The sequence below is a fragment of the Poecilia latipinna genome, unplaced genomic scaffold (genome assembly GCF_001443285.1).
Source record: "Poecilia latipinna isolate Pla-1442-1.1 unplaced genomic scaffold, P_latipinna-1.0 Scaffold372, whole genome shotgun sequence".
Lineage (NCBI taxonomy): Eukaryota > Metazoa > Chordata > Actinopteri > Cyprinodontiformes > Poeciliidae > Poecilia > Poecilia latipinna.
In genome coordinates this window covers 314630-336842 of record NW_015112988.1, presented here as the reverse complement: position 1 = coordinate 336842, position 22213 = coordinate 314630, and the positions used below count along the sequence as shown (strand labels likewise).

The following is a 22213-nucleotide window of genomic DNA, read 5'->3' as shown; positions in this document are numbered from 1 at the left end:
TAGCAAAGTGTCTGTATTTTTGTGCATCTGGCTAGCAGGTAGAGGGTTTGAGTGACTGATTTGCACAAGACAAGTACGCTACCTCTGAGTTTGTGCTCATTCTTGCTTGAAGAGCTGTGTTTTTTTTCTCGTTTCCTTTATCTATCAGGAGCTGTACTCAGAGCTGGGTTTAGAAGCTTACATAAGGGCATTTGTGTCTTTCAGAAGCCAATTAAGCCCGTCTGTCAGCCTGGCGAAAGGCAGAACGTTCGCATCACACTTAAGTGGGAAGCACACCTAGGGGATCGTGTTAATGATGTTTAATTGGAGAGGCAGTTGGTGTGTGTGCTTTCTGGCACCGAGTGAACAGCAAACTGTATTGTTTGTGTACTGTGCCTGCATCCGTGTATTAAATGGTTCTGCAGCGCTTTACGGAGTGGGGGAAGTCGTCTTCTGCACCTCCAGCAGATAGAGAGCTCACCAGCACCAGGACCGGAGGTTCCCCCCTCACCGAAAACCCAGTCGAGCGTTCTTAATGCGCCGCCGCTGGGCCGTGGGGCGGCACGCTCTCTTCCCCGATTGCTCTGAGGAAACAAAGATTTATTATAATGTGTGATTTGCTCTCATTTAGCCTCCTCAGACTCCTGCAGTCACTGCTTTTGAAAAATTAGCGCCTCTGCATACTATTCTTCTAGCTCAATGTAATGTTTTAAAAAGAAGGCCATCACTTGCCATGTGGACAAGCTATTTAATTGTTTAGGAGGCCCATTGGCTGGACTTTACACCCAGCTGCTCTTCCTGGTGTCCATCATTAAAAACACACAACATAACGTAGAAATATTTCAATGATAGATGACAGATTTAACTTACATATCAGTAAATTTAACCATTCCAGTTAAAACTATGTTGCTCCTAGAAAGCTTTTCAACTTCTTTTTAACTTTGCGTGAACATTGCGTCATGTTATAATGTTATTCCCTTATCAAAAACATACGTGGAGTGTCACCTTGATTCCTTCATGCATGTTTGAGAAATTATTTATTTTGTCATGGCAATCATTCAGCGGTGCACAACGCCTTGTTGGACGCAGCTCCTTCTCACCGCTGCAGTTTCAGCTCCTTCAGACTAGCCTCCAGCAATTAGCAAACATCTTGTGGAACTACCAATTTTCTGAGTTCATTATATGAATTACTAAATGTTGTTAAAGGGTGAATAGAGGAGTGGCAAAGTGATGAATTCCTGAAGGTGGACTTTTAGAAAGAACAGGAGCTCTTAAAGAGACAGAGGCCCAATTTCAAGGCATTAAATTGCAAAGTAAAATTTCCTTAAAATCATATTTTATATAACATTTTTATAATAACTGTGAACTTAGTTTTATCACAATATTTTGAGGTGCTATTGTGGTAACAATAAAAGTGACTGTAAAAACTTTTGTTTATTTTTTTAGGTACCTGTGTGACAAACAAACACTCCTATTTGCAACATGTTTCTTTAAGACATGAGTCATGTAAGGACGTGTTGTTTGTATCTCTACACTGAACATAATAACTGCATTTAAAAATAACAATCCTGACAAGAGACCTTTTTATTAAAAATGCACATTTATTGTGAAAACAATAATTTAAAATGATCATAAGAAATGTATCACGATAAATTATACTCAATACGATAAACGCCCACCGTAATCAGCTCATGTGGGAGAATATGTAGGAATGGACAACTATTATACATGCACTCAATAAATCTGGACCTTATTGATGTGTAGAAATACAAAAAAAAAAAAAAACCTTTTGAATGAGGCATAAGGAGCCATGTTTAATCTTTTTCCATGTACCATGTAGGGGACACAGCAAACAGCCTCTACATGGAGGCCAAAAATTATTAGTTGGTTCTGGGTTTGAAGTGGTTCAGCATGGACTTAGCATGTTGTCGCGAGTTTTTTTCTGTATTCCTATAACCATCCAGTTTATAGGTGGATGGTTTCCTCCATGTTACTCTGTGATGGACTGGTGACCTGTCCAGGTTTCTCGCCCTGTTAGCCAGCCAGCCGTTCCCCGAGCTAAACGTTGCAGAAAACCTTGCCAATTATTCATCACTGAAATCCCAATGAGACACGCTGAATATGGTTGAGTCATGTTAAATGTAAAAATGTATGAAGGCTTTTGGATGGTGCCGTATGTACAAAAAAAAAAAACCTCCAACTTTCTCTTTTTCACATAAGCTGTGCTGCAGTTATTTGTTGTAATGATGTTACTGAAGGATGTGGAGGTTTATGTCCACATTTCTCCCGTTTCTATCTCCCTGACAGAGCATTTGGGATTGTGCGAGATGTTGCCTGTGCACCGCTACGCTTCCTCTCCACGCTGTATGAGCCGAGCTCAGCAGAACATCCCCCAATGACAAACTCCAGCACACCTCACACCGACCTCCTCCTTCCCCGACGCGCTTTACCTTTCTGCTCTCACTGACACAAACAAAACACCTATACTGCGCTTTCGTGTCTTTCAAAAGCTGCTTTTCTGCGCAGAGTTTCCTCCCAACTGAGCTGCCATCCCCACGCGCCGATAGACTCGGGGCGTTCACAGTTTATCTCCTTTACAGCTGTCTGTGACGGGAGCATGAAGACACAAACATGCTTTGTGATCGTGCTTTAGGTTCTCCGGCATCACACGAGGAGGTAAACAAAGACTAATTAAATCCATCGGCAGTCCCCGGTGAGCGCCCCTCTCCATTTGCTGTTGCCTTCTCATTACTGTGACACAGTCAGGAGTCTCCTCGTTAATTCAATTCAAGGTGTATGCAAGCAAACGGAGGCAGATCACCTCCCCAGCAGTGATTATGCCGGAGGAGGACTCTTTCCTTGTAAAAGTGCTGTGAGGGATATAAGAGGATGTCCTCAGGCATCTGCTGGTGTTAAACTTGAATAACCTCTGCTCCCCAAAACCCACATTTCAGGTTATTTATTGTTTTAGACGCAGATTTCCAGGAGTTTTTGCTACTTTTTTTTCCTCACATTTGTCACATTACAACCACAAACTTACATGTATTTTGTTGAACTTTTAGGTGATGGACCTTAATAAAGTTAATTATTGTGAAGTGATACTTAGTTGTTTACTTTGTTTTTGTGAATGTAAATCTAAAAATATAAATTGTGGCCTGATGCTGTACGTTACAGCCCCTTAAGCTCTTCTGTAGAACCTCCTATCACTGCAAACGCAGCTGCAGGTCATTTGGGATATTTCTGTTCCACCTTTACAAGTCGTCTTACTGAAATCTCTCTCTGTAGCTCAGTCGGATTCTTTAATCTAAACCACCTCCCAAAATTCAATTCAAAAATACTTTGTTTATCCCAAAGGGAAATTAAATGTTGTCATAACTCATATCATCCAAGTAGCTTCAATGAGTCATTGTGGGTGGTGATCTCCAGTAACAGTCAGTCTTGTAATGAATCAGAAGAAGCCTCTGACTGAAGCCTGTTGCTGTGTGACAGTTTCATGACTGTAATGACGTGCTTACAACTCAATATCTGGGCAGCAGAGATGATAGCAGTCATATCTCATGGATGACATAATCTTTTGTTGAGAAACGTGGCTAATCCACTTCCTTTGCTTTTGCTGCCCTTCTTTAAATCTGTGTCTGGTTGTTTGGTTAGAAAGTCGAGCAGAAAGACGTTGAAGTCTGGGATTTAATTCTTGCCGACTATGATCGATGGAAGAGATGGCTTGAACTTCATTCTTCTGCATCCATGAAATCTTGAGTAAAATATTTGAAGAGGGTCCTAAAGTAAAAAGGTAAAGGTAAAAAGGAATAATTGTCTAAACACGTAGGGCTTCAACAACAAACAACAAATCAGAACAAAGATGCTGCAACAATAATCAATGTTTTTAAATGTCTTCTCAAAGAATCTGTTCATAGCTCTGTATATATTAACTCTGATCAGTTTTTCTGTCCCTCCTTACAGAGAGTATGGTGCAACCATGTGTGTTTAGGTTGATGTGCAGTGTTAACTTTTCTCCATATCTTGCTTGTAGGCCAACAAGTTCAGTTTCTGTCTTAACTGACCAGAGCAACAACTTGATATATGTCAAACTGTAAACAAGGCTTCCTTTATGCCCCTTTTCTTCCATAAAGCCCAGATTTGTGGCCTGCATTCCTACCTGCTGGTCTGTCTAATTCACGGTTACGTGCTATTTTATGTTGATCAACCACATAAAATCCCAGTGTGAAAGAGTTATGCTTGCTTCGTGTTGCAGACGGATTGAGTTTGATGTATGACAGGTCCATTTGGGTGAAATCTTAATACTCCAGCTACACTTAATTACTTTTTTTCCTGCTCACGACGGCTACTTAATTATGATCGCGGCGCCTCTTGAGTGAGCAGATGATATGGGACGCCGTCTTTGTATTCACTGCGTATGTGGCCCAGAACAAGACAAACAAAGACCCCGGGAAGAGGATTAAGAGAACATAGAGGGGCTTCACCTCTAAGCTTGTCCACATTAAATTCACAGGTTCACAGTTGAGGAGTTTGAACACATTAAGCACCATCTCCCTGCCCACTCTGCTGCTTTGGCTGTCAACAGATAAATCAATGAAAGTGGCTCAAACCGCTCCGTGACAGGAAGTGATGAGTCAACAGCTCCTCCTGTTGAGCTCAACAGCAACTGCACTCACTTCTGAGCTGTTTCAGACCAGGACCAGGTATGATTCACACTGAGAGGAGGGATGTCCCAAGCATGCTAATACGGGTCTCTTATACATTTTATTATCCTGCAAGCTGCTAAAGCTCATCTTGTTTCCACCTCCACGACCACTTGAAGCAACATCTGCTTGTCTTTTCTTTACATATCGCTCCTATATGGCTGAAAAAACTGCAGAGTTTTAGCACAAATATATGTGGATGGTGTTGGAGTAATCGCTCTAGACTGTTCTCCAGGGTGTCTGGGGTTTTAAGCTGCAGATTTCAGTGGAGCATGTCGTGCTATGCATCCTTCATTTCTCTGTCTGCCTCCTTCCTTTCCTCCCACTGTAACCTAAATGGATCCCCATACAAAGCAGGCAGGAGCTGAAAGCACACCGTGAATGCCCATAAGGTATTTGCACCCGCTTAGCAGGCTCCCTGTAACATTAAATGCCTCCCTGCAGGTGAGAAGAATTGTATGAGTTAAGTAACATTTGCCAGAAAATCTTCCATTATACATCAATACTTTCATTGAATTCCTCCAGAAACGGTGTATGATTTAAACAGCGAGGTCCTTCACTTACTGAAGCCGGCGGGTTTGATTGGTGCTTGATCTGAATGTCAACGCAGTGTGACTCAAGCCAGCATAGGTGGGGAAGGGGCCGTCGCTCCTAACGAGTGTCACGCTGTTGTGAACAGAGGGGACCTTCAGCAGAAAGGAACTGACACCAATTATCTGCACAGGTAAAGGTTCATTTAAATTTGTGTGTCTAAATTTGCCAATCAACCGGGTGTGGACAGTTTGGTACTTTTACATAGCTGAAGAAGAAGAACTGCCCTAACCTGAGAAACATTTAAATGTGGAAATCAGATGCAGTTATCTTGCTCCTTTGACATTTCTACTGAAATGCAGGAAGCATCTTCCGTTTAGCAAGAATAAAATACTCTGATGGGGTGAAGTGGTTGTGAGATTTTCATCAAGCTTCTGTTTAACTGCAAACAAGTGGCAGCTTTCAGTTTCACCAGGTGTGTTTAGGTTGATGGCAGCAAAGAGCAGCTGGTAGATTTTAGTTGTGATTAAGCATTCAGTCTTATAAAAGCAGGTTATGCCTTCCAGATAAATGAGGAAAGATCTCAGTGTGTCTTGCAAAGACAACTTTACAAATTTCCACCTGTTGCAGCCACTGTAATCTGTTTTTGGTATTTTATGTGGCAGACCGAAGTTGAAGAATGATGGTTTTTAATATATTTTAGACATAAAAATCTAATGTGGTGGATATTTCTATTCATCCCCATTTACTCTGGCAACCTAAAATAAAATCAATATATTTATTTTCTTTCAGCATTCACCTAATTAGTGAATATAGTACCCTCGTGTGCTTTCCACACTTTATAACCACAGTGAACATCTGCTCTGTGAAGGATGTAGGTTTGTTGGAGGACAAGAAACGTAGCAGACAGATCAGATGATAAACTTCTGGAGAAGTTCAAAGCAACATTTAAACATTTCACATTTCTCCTAACATTTCAAATATGTCATGATGATGTCAAAATTCAAAAGAGCATTCAGTGTCTAGATGTCCAAATTTGGAAGAGGCATACATTTAAATATTTGCTTCTGCAATTGCAATAAAAGATTCTTCAAGGAAGTTTTGTCTCCAGGAAGCAGAATACAAATGCATGCCACACTTTCCAGATATATCCAAAATCTGAAAACGTAAATGGGAACAAATACTTTTGCTAAGCAAGTTTCAGAGATTTTACAAGCTGATGTGAGACCTTTAGCACTGTTGTCTGTTAATCTTTTGTAGATGGCAAGATAAAAAAGATGTATTTCCATAAGAATTGAACACGACTGTCAAATGTTTGTATTATTTTATATAAATAAAGTATGCAGAAATAAAGACTGACCATTAGCCTGTGAGACCTCTTCTTTAGGACATCGTGTCATGCTTGGTGTGTTCGGTATTCTCTCTCTCTTTTTGAGGATATGAAGGATATTTGAGAGCCTAAATCTCTTCCCAGCCGCGCTGATGATTCCTGGGGGTGAGAAGCAGGTTAGGCACGTCTGGATGACACTAAAAATGACAAGTGAAACACGCCGGAGGAGAAGCACTTTTCTCCCCACTGTTTGGATTAATTACATCATATCTGTGATGTATAAGTGCCTTTGTCAGTCAAACTTATTGAGATTTATGAAGGCGTCGTTGCATTTATCATACATTAAGCCTCTGTAAGGATCTAATTATCTTTTATTGTAAATATGAAGGTGTTTTCGTTTTGACTCCGAAAGTAGCTGCAAACACCTGTCAGGCAGTGAAGGCTGTAGACTGAATTAATCAATACATCAGGAATCCTGTCTGGCATATAAATAATGTATTTCAAATATTATTTAGCTGAGGAGTCGTCATTTTTAGCGAGGGAGTTCGGAAAAACGCCAAATGCACCGAGTTTCTTTGTTAGGGAAAAGGAGATTAAATTTATTATGTGTAAATTGTTTCCCTGTGATTCTCATTTTAAAGTTAATCATAAATCATTAATCTTTTTTTTTTTTCAGAAAGTTCCTCTCCACTGGAGTAGCTGACAGAATTACCTAATATTAAATGTGGAATTACCATATTATGCCCTTTTGAATCAGTTAATTTGAATCTCATGCAGGATGTTTTTTAAAGCACGTCCCAGATTGCCAGCTGAGCTGCAGCTGCTGTCCGCATTTGTTTTTTTCTGTTCCCTGTTCAGTGTCACATTCAGAATCACATTGCAGTCATGCTGCTGCACGCCTCCTCAAATCAGCAAGGTCTGTTCTGAGATATGAAATGCCATTTCCTCATTATTCTATTTTTTTTATATACTTTTGTGTCTAAATTGATTTATTTGTTTTCGTGACCTTTTTAAACATCCAGATTTAATCAGATAATCCTTGGTATTAAGTGGGTATTTGTGTTTAATATAAAGAAAATCTCAGTAAGTATTCAATCAGGCTTGAGGGAATGATGTGAATAAAGTAAAAAAAAAAAAGCTGTACTTTTGTTGCCTAGTAATTAAAAAAAAGAACTCGTTTTGCTGTTAATGTTTATGAAATAGACAATAAATACAGCTTAAAATTAAGAGAATTTAAAATGAATTATATATTATTGAGAATGATGGGTAAACATAATTTAGCATGACGTTAGCCACAGTGGTCGCTCAAGATATGCTAACACTATACATTTCATGCTGATTTACTAATTTTCTGTTACTTTAGATTGGAAAAATGCAAGAATTTGTCAAACAGCAGCTCATAAATTAAAACTCTTTTTTTGGTACATTTTTAGAGTCGCATTTAGGCAAAACCAGAATTAGAGGGAAAAAGACTTCAGGCTATGCTAATTATTTTAGAGAGCCAGACTTTCTGGCTAGCTAGATAGATAGCTGGGTAGATACTCCTTTTGTTTGATTCTTCAACAGTTATATGTTAAATAATCGGGTGTTAACCTTCATTCTGGCTCTGGCATCATTAGCAATTGTAAACATGAACTCATGCTGTGAGGGAATGGTAAGACATTCTTTGGTTGTGAACCTCTAATCGGTGGCCAGTGGATGAACCTCTAATCGGTGGCCAGTGGATGTAAGGTTTGACGCTCACTGGAAGCCAATTTGCCACTTTCACCACCAAAAATGACCTTTTGCAAAAATGAAGCTGTCTGACATTTTCTGGGAAATTTGTGCAAAGTGACTACTGCTGCAAGAGACAGCCGACTGTCCTCTTTTGACCAGCCTGAAATACTTTCACAGCTGTCTCTTTTTCCTCATCCTCCTTCCCCTCTTCTCCGTCTGAGTCTGACTTTACTGATTATAAAGGGAACAATTCGCTGGTATTTCTCATGACATGATTCAACTGCAGCAGTAAATCATCCTGTCTGACCTCTTCTTGTCCACAATGAGACAGAGGTTACTGCAATAACATAATGGCACCATGTGAGAAGTCCTGTAGGATTTTGTAAAAAAAAAAAAAAAAAACCTGGATTAAGGAAACCCTGACTAGGAGGACAGCGGTAAATCTGTTACTCCTAATTTATAAGTAACAATCCCCTCCAAATGCGCATCATAAATTTGAGCGGAGGCTTTACAGAGCACATTGTTTCTATTTCTGTCTTTGTGAAAAGCACAGTGACCCAGACAATTTTAAAACCGAGCTATTTTTACTATAAGTACCTTCATAAAAGTTCTGCTGAATGTTCAGGTATCAGCAGCAGATTCATTAACATGTTAATTTTAGGTTTTTTTTCCAGTCTCTTTTATGAGAGAGATGAAAGACCCACTTCTAGTGGGTTTATTTATAGCCATGTGTGCTGAATTCTTTCTTTGAAAACTATAAGCTGCTTTATTTGATTTTTTTTATGGTTGCTACAGACATTTATAGTTGCCAGGTAACATGAATCTTGTCAGTGCACCGGACTAGTGGCCTTTTACGTTTCAAACAACTTCAAATATTTGAGTTTCTCTAACATATTGTTTTACAACCACCAGCAGAACTGCTTCCCATATGCCTTTTCTCAATATTAGCTTTGCTTTGTCTTGCATTAACCAGTGTGCTAACTAAATGTACTTTCCATTCAACTGCCAGACAAACTTTAAGGAACATTTCAGGATGTTTGAAACAAGTAATATCAAAGCTGCGATAGATAACTCTCTTGTTATCGTCACATACCATTTGCTCCCATACATATTCCTAATATTTTTCCTTCCGTCACCGTTAAGTTGTAACTTTTAGTATCCGACAAAGATAACCTAAATGGAGGTAAACAATACAATCCAAACTGACTTTATGTGAAAAACTAATTGGCCAAATGAGTAGTTGTGCCTCCATTGGTGAGAAGAAGCATTGCAATCACAGTCAATAACTATTTTATGTCACTGTGGATGAATTTTGGCCCACTCATTTTTGTAGAATTGTTTGTTCCTGCCCCATTTGAAGAAATGTATTGTCTCTTTAAGATCATGCCACATTATTGCAAATGGATATTACTATTGTTTTGAATTGATCACTGTCCAGCAGCAAAATGCTAATGTTCTTAAGCTCACCAACCGATAGCCAAACAAGATTTTTGAAATAGAGAGGAGAAGTCTCTCAAGTCTTCCTGGTCTTGAATGAGCCAAGGAGCCTCCAACCGTCATACCACTTTGTTTGACTGGATGATAATTTCTTTGGTTGAAGTGCTATTATCTCCAAGCCATATGTTGCAAAACTCTCTCAGTGTTTGACCAGCTAAAACCCTCAGTGTTTGACTAATTAAAGAAGTCAACTATTAACTGTTTCTAATGCAACATTTAATCTACGTGCACATTCAAAAATCCTGAAAAACCAGACAGAAGGAATACTATTATAGCATAATTTGCATACATCTGTCTCTTACCACTATACAAAAATACTGATTACTATCAGGTAACATGGGGCTACTTCAGCATTTTCAGAAATTTAGCACATTTATTTCAACTAGAGCTTTGTTTGTTGTCATTAAAACTCCCTCCGTTTTCTGTCAGTCGTCGGTCAGCTTGATCAGGATCTCATGAACACATTTTAGCAAAAAAAAAATCAACAATGATATGAAGAGCTTTCACTCTGAGCCTTTATTGAACTTGCAAGCTACTTCTAAAGTTACCATCAGAGGTTTCGCAAAATCCACCCGCACTTCCAGCTACACACAATGAAACTCAATAGCTAGGAAATGATGCATTTATAGCAAAAATGTTTTTTTTTTCATTTTTTTTTTTCAGACCTTGAGCAAAAGAAGTCTGTGCTCGGGTGAAACAGACACAGAATAAGAAAAACTGATTCTCAACCTTCAGATTGTAGTAAAATCCCTCCCTAATTAAATGTATGTTTCCTTGCACCTAAGATGGCAACGCTTGCACCAGCTGCACAACGTAAACACACCAAGGTCGAGTAATTGAAATGTTCAGTGCTGCAGCTTGAACGTGAGTTTTAATATTAATGCATATCGGCAATTCAACAAATCGAGCTGTCTTATGTATTTATCCACTCAGAACATGATAGTATTGTGAGGGAAAACCCTCTCTGCTCTCTTTTCAAATACTGTTAAAAAATGTTCATGTTTTTTTCTTCTTCTTCTTCTTCAGTTCTGCATCCACCTGTACCTTGTCATTGTCAAAAACATCAGACATACAGCGATGTTTAAAGCATGGGACGTTCTCATTTCTAAATGTTGCACTGAAAGGAAAGGCCATATCAGAAGAGAAAGTTTAATAACTTTTAGTAGACTTAGATAGAAAAACGTTATACACCTTAAATCCACTTATAAAAGATTCAGTACCCTTCATTCACCGAACATATCCATCAGCCACAGCCCAGTTCTCCCCTAAATCACGAAGCAGAGGCAGAAAAGCAGAAATAGAGGGACTTGTGCTGTGCTCTCGCCTGAACCGTGGCTTAGCTTTTATCTTAAGTATCTCAGGGGGTTGATAACACAGTCCACATTCAGAGCATTGATTGCAGAAGTTCTGCAAATTTCCCAGCTCAATAAAGTGAGACCCTATCGATGGTTTTCTTCGCAATTCCAACTATCGCTTTTTTTCTGTCTGCTGGTCATGCAGGGACTGCTGGCAGCAAGTTTGCAGTGCCACATTACACCTTAGAGATGTTGAAGGATGAAGAAACAAGATCTAAAAACGGTTTATGTTGTTACACTAATTTTATTATATGTAACTTAATTCTTTTTCCTCACAGATGGAACAAAAGGGTTCCCTTTATGACGTATGTACTTTTTTTTTTTTCCACACTTTGATATTTAGTCCGACAGCTTAAAATTAATTGGACTCTTTGTTGAGAAAAAGAAAGTTGCACTTTTTTCCCTGTGTCAATTTCAGGCCAATGTGAGGACAAAAGTAGAGTGTTTATTTTCTGTGCACACAAAGGTCTCCACACAAACGGCATTATAAAATTTCTTCGAAATGTCAAAAGTTTTGGGCCTGATGACCTTCTGTGCTCACTGAATAAACATCTTCTTATATAAGTTTTGTATTGTTTGATGTGCTTATTAGCAGAGGATATATTTGGCCCTCTTCAGTTCAAGGTTCAGTCAACATTTTCATCTTTCTTGTGATTCAACAATGGTGGGCACACTTTTCCAAATAGTGGAGCTAACGTTTTGTTTTGCACTTTTGCTTTCTACTTTCTGTGTACTTTCTTAGATCTTACAGGGTCCTTTTCTTGATCTTAAACACACTTACAGGGAACCTTTTCAGAACATTCAGGTACTTTCCTGAATCATGTAGGATGCTTTCCTCACATGGATGACCTTTTTGAAACATACATGGTACTTTCAAGTACTTACTTGTAACTTTCACAGCTCTTACAAGGTACTTGCTGGATCATACAATGGACTTTCTTTCATGATAAGTTCAGTCTTTCAGAACACAAATCATACCTTCTCAGAGCTTACAGGACACCTTAAATGTTTTCACAGTGTACTTTCCTGGATGCTGAACTGTACTTTTCTACATCTTATAGGTCCAGTACTTATTCAGTATTTTCACAAAACCTTCAGCAGATATCCCAGTACTTACAGGGTACTTCCCTGTGTCAATGTATCCCTTGTCCATGTGGTGAAACTCCTGCTTTTACATTTATTATTAATGTGAGATGCCTTCAATTACAGTAGCCGTATGAATACTCTAAAATGTTTATGGTAGATCTCGTCATATAAAGTAGGCAGATCAATGCAGCTTCCTGGAAGATGTTATTGTCCGTTCCCCAGATGGACTCATCAGGTTCTATGGTTACTGTATCTGCGGTTACAGCAGCAGTCCAGACATGGCCATTAAAAACTGCTAGACAAATTACATTTCCAATCTCATCACCAGAAAGGCGTCATGTTCTTTTTAATGATAATAGATTATCTGACCAACACGTCTATTCCCACAGCTGTGTCTGCTGTCTGAGAAGTTCCTTCTACTGGTAGATCTTTACTTAAGAGGTATCTTCTGCATATTACTGGGCAACAGAAGAGGAAAAAATCTATACCTTCATCCTTCCAAGAATGAAAAAAATAAGTATTTTTTTTTCTTTGCACAGCTTTTTTTTTTTTTTTTTTTTTTTTTTTAAAAAACTTCCATGAATGAAAATGACAGATTATTTAAATATTATTTAAAGATTTCCATCATTTTTACTTTGAAATCCCTGTGTTTTGATGTAGTGGTGGTCTACATATAAAGAAGAAGAGCTAAATTTGGTCAGCATAACCTCGTCATTAACATCTAAGTCAAATTATTTTGATCTTTCACTATATATTTTGTTAGTTCAATGGAATGGCTGTACAACATGATATTTTCAGTGGGCTTAAGGTTATTCCATATAGTTAATTTTATCCTGTTTTTATCCATCCTCAAACCAGTTTTGATGTGCTTTGGAGTTTATTGTCCAGTTGTAAAACCCATCTGTCTCAAAGATTCAGAAATCCAGCTGTTGAGCTGAGACAATGAAGATTTGGAGCTAGTCATAGTCCTTTAATATCAACTTTCTGCAATTCACAGGAATTAAAACTGACCTTGACAAATAGCAAGAAGAAGCTAGAATCACACCCAACACCTTCAGTTCGCAAGACAACTGCTAATTCATGAGGGTCCACATGTATATTTTGTCTCAATAAAAACTCAGATATTTAAATTTAATAGTTTAAATTTATTAATTTAAATATCAGGGTTTACTGATTTATTTGAAAAAGAGGGAAGAGGTTAAAGTCATTTGCAGAAGAAATATCTCAGTATACCACCCAAACTGAAAGGAAAAAGCATGTTTATATATTTAATATTTTTATGATCCTTGAACATCAAAAGGCTCTCTGCAGGCTTTGGAGTTGCTGATTCCTTTTTTGTTTTGAGCCTTGAAATGTTTGAGTCCTCATGCTTTTCAGATTTCTTTGTGATGTGTTTTCCTTTGACATATCCTGTCCTTAGACTTTTAAAAAATTATTAATGTAATGCTCATTGTATGGTATGAATTTTAGCTATGCGCCCAAAACACTGCTTTGTGAGTTTCTACAGAGCAGCATAAAAACAACAAACATCTTAATCCTGGTTGTTTTTTGCAGCAAATAATTTACCAAACAGTAAAGCTGTAAAACTGAAGTAAGGCCAAGATGATCTCAAACTTATTTTAAAATTACATTGCATTACCCACAAAAACTTTAGATTTATGTTACAATGAATTTGAAAAATGTGCCTTGTATTTGTATTTTCGTCCCCATCAATTTGATACCCCTAAATAAAAAGAGGAACTAGCTGTGCTTCAGACAACAGCTAATTGGTAGTTAGTCTGTTTGGCTGTTCAGTGAAAGCCTCAGATGTTTGCTAGGAAACATCAGAAAACAAATGTATTTTTCAAAGAATCTTTCCTTACACCTAAAATCACAAATATGCTTCTCTGTTTTTAGAATACATACAAGTTCTCTGATTTTAGATAAGTAAGGAACAAAATGGCAGCTGAGTAAAATTTGTAACCTTTAAAAACATTCAGTTATGATTTTAAAGTCTGCCCTTCCTACCTTTAAGATCTGTCGGATATGTTTTGCTTTATTGGTCACAATAACATTTGGTTGAGACTGTAATTGCAGCCTACAAACACTATTCAAAGAGATGTATTGTTCTTCCATCCATCCATTTTCTTTACACCCTTGTCCCTTAATGGGGTCGGGAGGGGTGCTGGTGCCTATCTCCAGCTAACGTTCCGGATGAGAGGCAGGGTACACCCTGGACAGGTCGCCAGTCTGTCGCAGGGCAACACAGAGACAAACAACCATGCACTCACACCTAGGTGAAATTTGGAGAGGCCAATTAACCTGACATGTTTTTGGACTGTCGGAGGAAACCAGAGTACCCGGAGAAAACCCACGCATGCACAGGGAGAACATGCAAACTCCATGCAGAAAGACCAGGGCTGGGAATTGAACCCAAAACCTTCTTGCTGCAAGGCAACAGCTCTACCAACTGCGCCACTGTGCAGGTGTATTGTTCTTCCACAGTGTTAATTTTATTTTTGAGAGCAATTGGCCTAAATCCTTCATATTCAAAGAAATGCATTGACGCATTACTTCTAAAGCATTCTTCAAATTCGTTTGAATGCTTAATTTATTCAGTACTTATAGCTTTTTTCAATATTTGCATTTAATGAGTTTTCAGAGGGGGAAAAAAACCTATAAAACCAAAGGGTTTATGCAAAGTATTATCCTTTTCATTTTGTCTGATCTTCCTACAAAGACACACAACGATTTATTAATCCAGAGGATAGCCAATCGCATCTATTGTTTTCCTTAACTACGTCAGGGAATAACCAATCAGATTCCTTGTCACGTTTTCTGCTCCGCCCATTGTTTTCCTTTCCGTTACCAAGGTGACCGCTCAGCCGAGTTACCGGTTGGCGGAGCCGCTGTTACATCAGAGTGAAGCCGGGATTTCCTCTTCCCCTGCCGGGCTGTGTGACCGCCTTAGGTCGTTATGTGACGGAGGAGCAGAGCCGTGGACACCGCTGGGAGGAAGCAGCACGCACTACGTACACGTGAGGCGGAAAGTTTGCCATGTTCAGAGCCAGTGTTTCCATCTGAGCACCGCGGCGGCTCTACAGGGAGATGTGTCCGCACGACGTCGGAAAAGTTTAAAAAGCTAAAAGAGGAGGCGTCATGACCATCTTCAGCTGCTCCTTTTGATTTTCAGCACGCTTCACATTTGCACTGCTACCAAAGCGACCCGCGACTGGAGGAACTAAACGTAAGTGATAACAAGTGGAAATGTACAGTACTCAAAATAACTGTTAAGCCAGTTATACATTCTCGATATTATTCCATAAAGAGCTCATTGTAAAAGTGTTGTTGATGAAGTGATCTCTGGAAGCCTTCTGAAGTTTTTAAGTTGGACCTTTTGACTGCCTTGGTTATACCCTGACACGTTTCTACACAGATTCATGTTTAAATTTGACACTCTGATACAAGTTTCTAGAGTTTTTAGTGCTTTAATAAAATAGCTTAATATGAGTTTACTGTACATAATTCTATCAAGCTACAGGTTGGATGGATGGAGGGACAAGTAGTTTTAATGAATGAAGGGGTGGATGGTCAAGCAGTTTTATAGGATGGATGGATGAACAAACAAGTTATTTTAATGGATGGATGGATGGATGTCAAGCCATTTTAATAGATTTATAATACACCCAAATCAGTTTTATTGGTTTGATGGGTTCTATAGTTGTTTCCAGACTGTACAGGAACTCAATGTTCAGTGTGCACTTCTCAGGTAAATGGTACATAAAATACTTTTTTTTTTTTTACTGAACACAATCCATCCAGGACCTAACAAAGGGCCTTGGAGATACCTGCTTCTTTAGCTGAGTATCTGTGTTAGCTGGAGAGAAGTTGAGTTATTAAGCAGTCAAACTTCAAAAACTTGCAAAAAGCAACATATAATAGAACAACTTTAAAAACCTGACTGATTAAAATCAAGATATAAAGACATAAGAAATTACTTTAAGATCGGATCAGACAACTAATTTAACTCAACTAACATTGTTAACATGCAGGAATTCTGTTCAAAATTCTTAAGTGTTTTTCCCTGTCCATTTTTCAGCTGGAAATGTTTGTTTTGTTGACACAATGTCTACAAGTCAGTACTCAAGTTAGTACAGTGTGTCAGAAACCTGCACTGTCTGGTTTCTGACCAAACTTGACTAACAGGTACGATCATTTTTTAGATCATTTGCTTTGTTTAAAACACTGTCATTGCATGAAAGCAAACTTTGGCTGCCTTAAGCGCACATTAAGTCGCCGCCGCGCTGAGTCACAGCCATTAGAGAAACTTCACACACGAGGGCTGTGGATTTGTGTTTTCCCCTAACCTCTAAACTTTGGTTTTTGCTGCATCAACAGTGACTGTATTTCTGCATATTTCCCAACACTACTTCTGGTATCAGTTTCTGTTTTGCCCCAGCTGAGCTGTCAGTATTGAATCTCCTCACCGACTGCTTTCCCAGGACAGTATTGTGGCCCACACCAGGCCAGGCTGACCTTGTAATGGAGCTTTTCTACAGAAGGGATCAGTAACGGTGTACGGGACGCGCTGGCACAGCTCAGACACCTGCTTCTGAGCACTCGCAGCGGCTGGCAAGCCGTCTTTAAATAGATAAGCGCTGTATGCTAGAGAGAGGTGCTGACCTGCGAGCAAGGTGGTGTTTTTTTTTTATAAAAGACTATCTGCATCGCAGAGGGTGATTCAGCAAACACTGCTCTTCTGTAATAGCTCTTGGGGTTAAAGGAAGACAGAGCAGGTGGATTACTGTGTTTTATCTATTCCCACTGAGAGTTTGGCTGAAAATGTCAGCTTAGGAGTGATTTAAAAAAAAAAAAAAAAGCGCATACCATAGCATTTCACACCAAGATAACCTGTTGCCTGTTAGAAAGTACATCAGTCCGTTAGATTTGTGCATTTCTGTGAAGATTAGTAAGTCAGCTGACAGGAATGTGGAGAACAGTGAAGCTTTCACAGCTTTCAGCTCATCATATGTTAAAATGTCTACAGGCAAAGCAAATCCTTTAAGGCTGGGTTTTTCATTTGGCATAGAAGCACTTTGGCATTATTGCTGCAGTATAAGGTTACGCAATCTTATGTCAGTGATGAGAGAGTTGGACCACATCATCATAGTTTGTGTCAGTACATCCTAAAGATTCTCAAAAGATCCCTTACAGCAAGTCAGATTTGTAAGTTAAGGCATTTAAGCTGCAACTGAAGTTGTTTCAAATATTATTAATATCCTCTTAATATATTTGTATTTGATTTGCACCCTCATTGTAACTCTGTCTTCTGAGGCGAACATAACGTTTTATGTTTAAAAGATGATCAGAGGTTTTCCCTTATTGTTATTTTTACTGAATAGCTTTCAATTTTTGTAAAGGCAATGCAAATTTGATTACGACAGTTTTATTAAGCAAAAAAAAAAATTATTGCAGCTGCACCGTAAAACAGGGGAAATAATTGTCCAAACAACCCAAAAATGATGAACAGAAGTCTACAAAAATAACAAATCAGCAGCAAATTATGCTGCCATCATGAGCAGCAAATTATGCTGCCATCATGAGCAGCATAGTCTCTAGAAAAAACTTTTGCGAGGGTTATTTTCATGGCTGCCTCATTATGAAAATGGAAATATTTGAAATCTCCCTGTTCAATCATTTTGTTATTTAAAGTAGCTTTTAAATAACTTTAAAAATCTCTTAAAGTTAAAATAACTTAACTTTAAATAGAGTTCTGCACTACGTTCTTTCCTTCTCGTACTTTTAAAATATTCAGCTTTTAACCAACTATCTCCCATTTCTATCTTCTTAGTTTTGTTTGTATCAAATAAAAAAAAAATCCATCTTAAATCTCCTCTTTCATGAACACAGATGTATACTTCAGGACTGAACGACGAGTTTCCAGCTTACACATATCAATAACTGTTTGCTCTGTGGCATGCAGTGTATAAATGTTGACTTATTGAAGAATTTTAATAAAAACATATCAATCTACACACAAAGCTCCTGCCATGATCCAGCGCAATCAGTTTTTAAAATTGACTAGTATCTTAAGTAGCGGTGGTAGTTGTTGTTTTATGTCAGTAGCTGATGCTGATATAAAGCATTTAATTTATTTTTTTTAATCAGTCTTCTTTTTTTTTTAAATCTGCAGCGGCCCCGCCATGTTCCCTGATGCCCTGGATGCAGCCGGCCGGGTGGAAGGCCTTCCACTATCCTCTCCACAGCCGCTGCCCCAACTGGATGAGGAGGAGGACAGCGAAACATCAGTAGAGAGGGGGCCGAAGAGACGAGGCCGCTACCGCAAAAGCCTGCAGCTTTTAAAGCCCTTCAGGATAACACACAAGTCAGTCATTTATTTAATGTTTATGTCTTTTAACATAGGCGACAGCAGACTGAAACAGATATATACATGCATGAATCATGAGCATCAATTTCACATAAATGTTGTGCTGCCAAGCTTCTGGCATATTTTGGACCACAAATTTGACCACTCTTCTTGGCAGAATCGCTGCAATTTATTTAAATTGTTTTGTGACCTGGCAGTGACCCAGATTTGAAGCGTAGTCCCCCAGATTCTCTGAATATTTGAAGCTTACTGTTCTGCTGGAACACCGAATACCGCCTGAATTTCAACAGTCTCACCCAAATTGTGATGCTCGGATTGAATAGAACTGGTTATAATGTCCAGAAAGAATCAAAGGAACAGCGATGCTCAAGTCAGTCATGAGCTGAAAGATATTTGAACGTCAGTGTCACAGTTTCCAGTGAATAACTTCTGCACCAACAGGGACTGAAAACATAAAAACCAAGAAAGAAGTTTCAGTCACAATTACAAGTTTTACTGGATGATAAGTTGTCCAAGAAATTATTGTGATAAACAATAGCATTGCTGTTTTGAGAGCATTTCCAAGCAATATAAGTATTTTAATGGCATAAGAATGCAAGCTTGCCCTCTTAATGAGTAATAAATTTGAATTTTGTAAATAATTATTTCAGACATTCTTAATATCCAAAATAATTAACACATAAACAAAGTGACAAAAAAAAAATAAGGAAAGCAGAAATAAGAACCACACACGACTGAAAGCATAAATGAAATAGATTATAAAGTTAACAAAACTGCCCTCCCAAAAAAAATTGGAATTATTAGAACAGAAATCATAGAGCTAATTTTAATTTCTCATGTGTTTAGGAGATTTATTGCTTATTGTGACAGGCTTTGTTCCAGTTTAAAATTCCACTAATGTATAAAAACTGCCTGCATAGACAAGCCCAATACTTTCTAGTGAAGGGTTTAAGTTCAGACAAGCTAAAAACTAATTAATTTGTTCCTCAATAGAAAGTATAGTGTTTGGTAAAGTCAAAGAAAAGTTTTCAAACCCTAGAAAACTCTTAGCAACGGCCGGCCATGCTGGTGGCAGCATCATGCTGTGGGTTTGTGGAAATGGAAGACTGTCTCTAAATGTGTCAATATTACTTTAAAGTATCAGCTTTGTGGTTTAAAATTTGACACAACTGTGTTCCAACAGGACAATGAACCCAAACACACCAGCAGGCTGGATTTGGAATGCATAAAGCAGCTAACATGAAGCTTTATAAGTCTTGACCTCCAGTATAATGCTGACTGCTGGAACAAAGCTTATAAAGAAATGTGGCTTTCTTGTGGGATTTAAACCCCCTGTTATGATTATTTTGATGATGGCACTGGACAAAATGTAACGTTTGTTACTGGCTTCTCAATCTGTGACTGTATATTGTAATTTTATAATGTGAAGCATTTTGAACTGCCTTGTTGCTGAAATGTGCTATACAAATACGCATAATTGATTGATTGATCGAACCAAATATTGATAGGGAAGCTGAGTGTTTAAACTTTTGATCCTGTGGATTTAAAAGAAACAAGACTAAACTTGTTTAGTCTCTCTCTATGACATTACTAAATGCATATGACATACATTGTGTGTGCATTTCACTCAGTGGTTTTCTGCTGACTGTTGGGGTGTAGCAGGAGGCCCTGATAAGGGCCTCCTGCTACACTTATCCCTCGGTGGGAACTTATCCCTCGGTGACACACAGCACCATGTTTGAGCATGTCTCACCTGATAAACCCCTCCTGCCCTGCTGTTTTTCACTCCTTTCTCAGATTTCTGTGAAGAATGTGCAAATTGCTGTCCAAACACTACAGGCAGGGTTCTCCCGTTGCTGACTCTGGCCATCAAAGTCACCTCTTCCATGAGAAATAACATAGCATCTCTGTGTCAGCGCTGCACTTTTAGGGCTCTCACAAATTTCCACATCTTCTGCTCTATTCCAGGCATCAGCACCCAGTTGATAACGCCGGCCTCTTCTCTTTTATGACTCTGCAATGGCTCTCCCCGCTGGCACTGAAGGCCTACAAGCAGTCCAGCTTGTCTTTAGATGATGTGTGGGGATTGTCTTGCCACGAAGACTCAGGGGTCAACTCTCAAAGGTGAGATTGTCCTCTTGAAAGTGACCGGAGGTGTAAAAAGGCAGATTGTTCTGGAAATACTGGAGACTTTGAACAAGTTCAAAGATGGAACTGAAGAAATGTGAAAGTTGTTCAGTTTTCTTTTGCTATAGAAAGTACTACAAGGACTGATCCCATCTAATTTAGTTTTAGACTTTAACCTCAATATTTGCTTCATTTCCCAAAAGACCCAAACCTACTGGGATTTTTCTATTTTGAGTGGCCGTCCTGTCATGAGGAGAAAAAGAAAAAAATAGCAAGAGGAAAAAAATCAAGTTTCCTTTTATTATTTAAGAAAAAAAAAAGGTATATCAAATTGAGGAGGTTTTACATTAATTTATATGTTGATAAAATCCTTTATCTTAGATTTTCCACTTCACAGTTGTTCAACTAAATAGTCATTCTGATTTTTCAGTTAGTGGCAGAAAACCTACAGAGTCAAAGAAATAAAAAAAGGTAATTTGCCTCCTTTTAGAGCCTGTAGACCAGGGGTGTCAAACTCAATTTCACCGAGGGCCACTTCAGCATATTGGCCCCCCTCAACGGGCCACATTGACAGTACAAATCAGGAGAGCATCCCTGCTAAAACACACCCCAGACAAAAGGTTGACTTCCCTCATTCAGTTCTGTAGAGGCTTATAATGAGTCAATGGTCCAGGTGTGTTAGAGAAGGAATGCATCTAAAGTTGCAGATGGGAGCTCTGGAAAACTAGACTTGGGCACCTCCAGCATAAATGTATAAAAATACAATGTTAAAAATAAATTAAACACCTCATATTGTTAAATGTATTGAAGTTTTAAATATTACATTTGAGTTTCCATGGATGTAAAATTACTGCTCAGTTTAAAAATTACGATATTTAAATCAGTGTTTAAAGGTGAGCAAACAAATAATAAAAACAAGTCACATGGGCAGACATTATAGACTTTACGCAAAGATTTAGTCTCAGAGGCAACTGAAATCAATTAATTAAAAAAAAAATCCTTTCTGAATATCATCTCATGGACTCTGAACTAAATGCGTCTTTCTGACCGGGAGCTGACAGCGTGTTGAAGAGTTATGGACCGGACGCTTTGGAGCGTCTGGTTAGGAAGCGCATTACAAACCTTTGGTTGAAATGGCGCGTTAAATTCAAGTCTCCATTACAGACCAGAGAAAACTAAAGAGAATGCAACGTTGTGTTAATCCATTTGAGGAGCCGGTAGTTTATCTTGAGGAAATAAATGATGATGCAGAAGTTAATTAGACTGTAACATGCGCAGTCCGCTGCTCAACCACTGCGGATGCGGCTACGCCGCTGCGAAGAATTAGAAACCGCTGGGATTAACTCATCCAGCGGATTTAACAAATGGAGCCTTCTGGATTCACGTTACCCAGGAGAGCGGCGTTCTGGAGGAGCTGCAGACGTAACATCTGTCCGTTTCGGAGAAGCGAAACCACGTTAAATAATTAAATAAATAATCTGTACCGCACAGGGTAAAACACAGAGTTCAGTTGATTTGTTTGGAT

At 38.7% G+C, this 22213-nt stretch overlaps 1 protein-coding gene across 1 annotated transcript in view; it reads left to right on the top strand.

Annotated features, from left to right (window-relative positions):
- Nucleotides 1-15027: 15027 nt before the first annotated feature.
- Nucleotides 15028-22213, top strand: part of LOC106949978 (multidrug resistance-associated protein 5) — a 45582-nt gene continuing 38396 nt past the window's right edge. Inside the window, exons 1-3 of the mRNA XM_015036555.1 lie at nucleotides 15028-15421; nucleotides 18368-18558; nucleotides 20530-20685. Coding sequence (XP_014892041.1) covers nucleotides 18377-18558; nucleotides 20530-20685 — 338 coding nt within the window. The 5' untranslated portion in view covers nucleotides 15028-15421; nucleotides 18368-18376. The remainder of the gene's footprint in view (nucleotides 15422-18367; nucleotides 18559-20529; nucleotides 20686-22213) is intronic.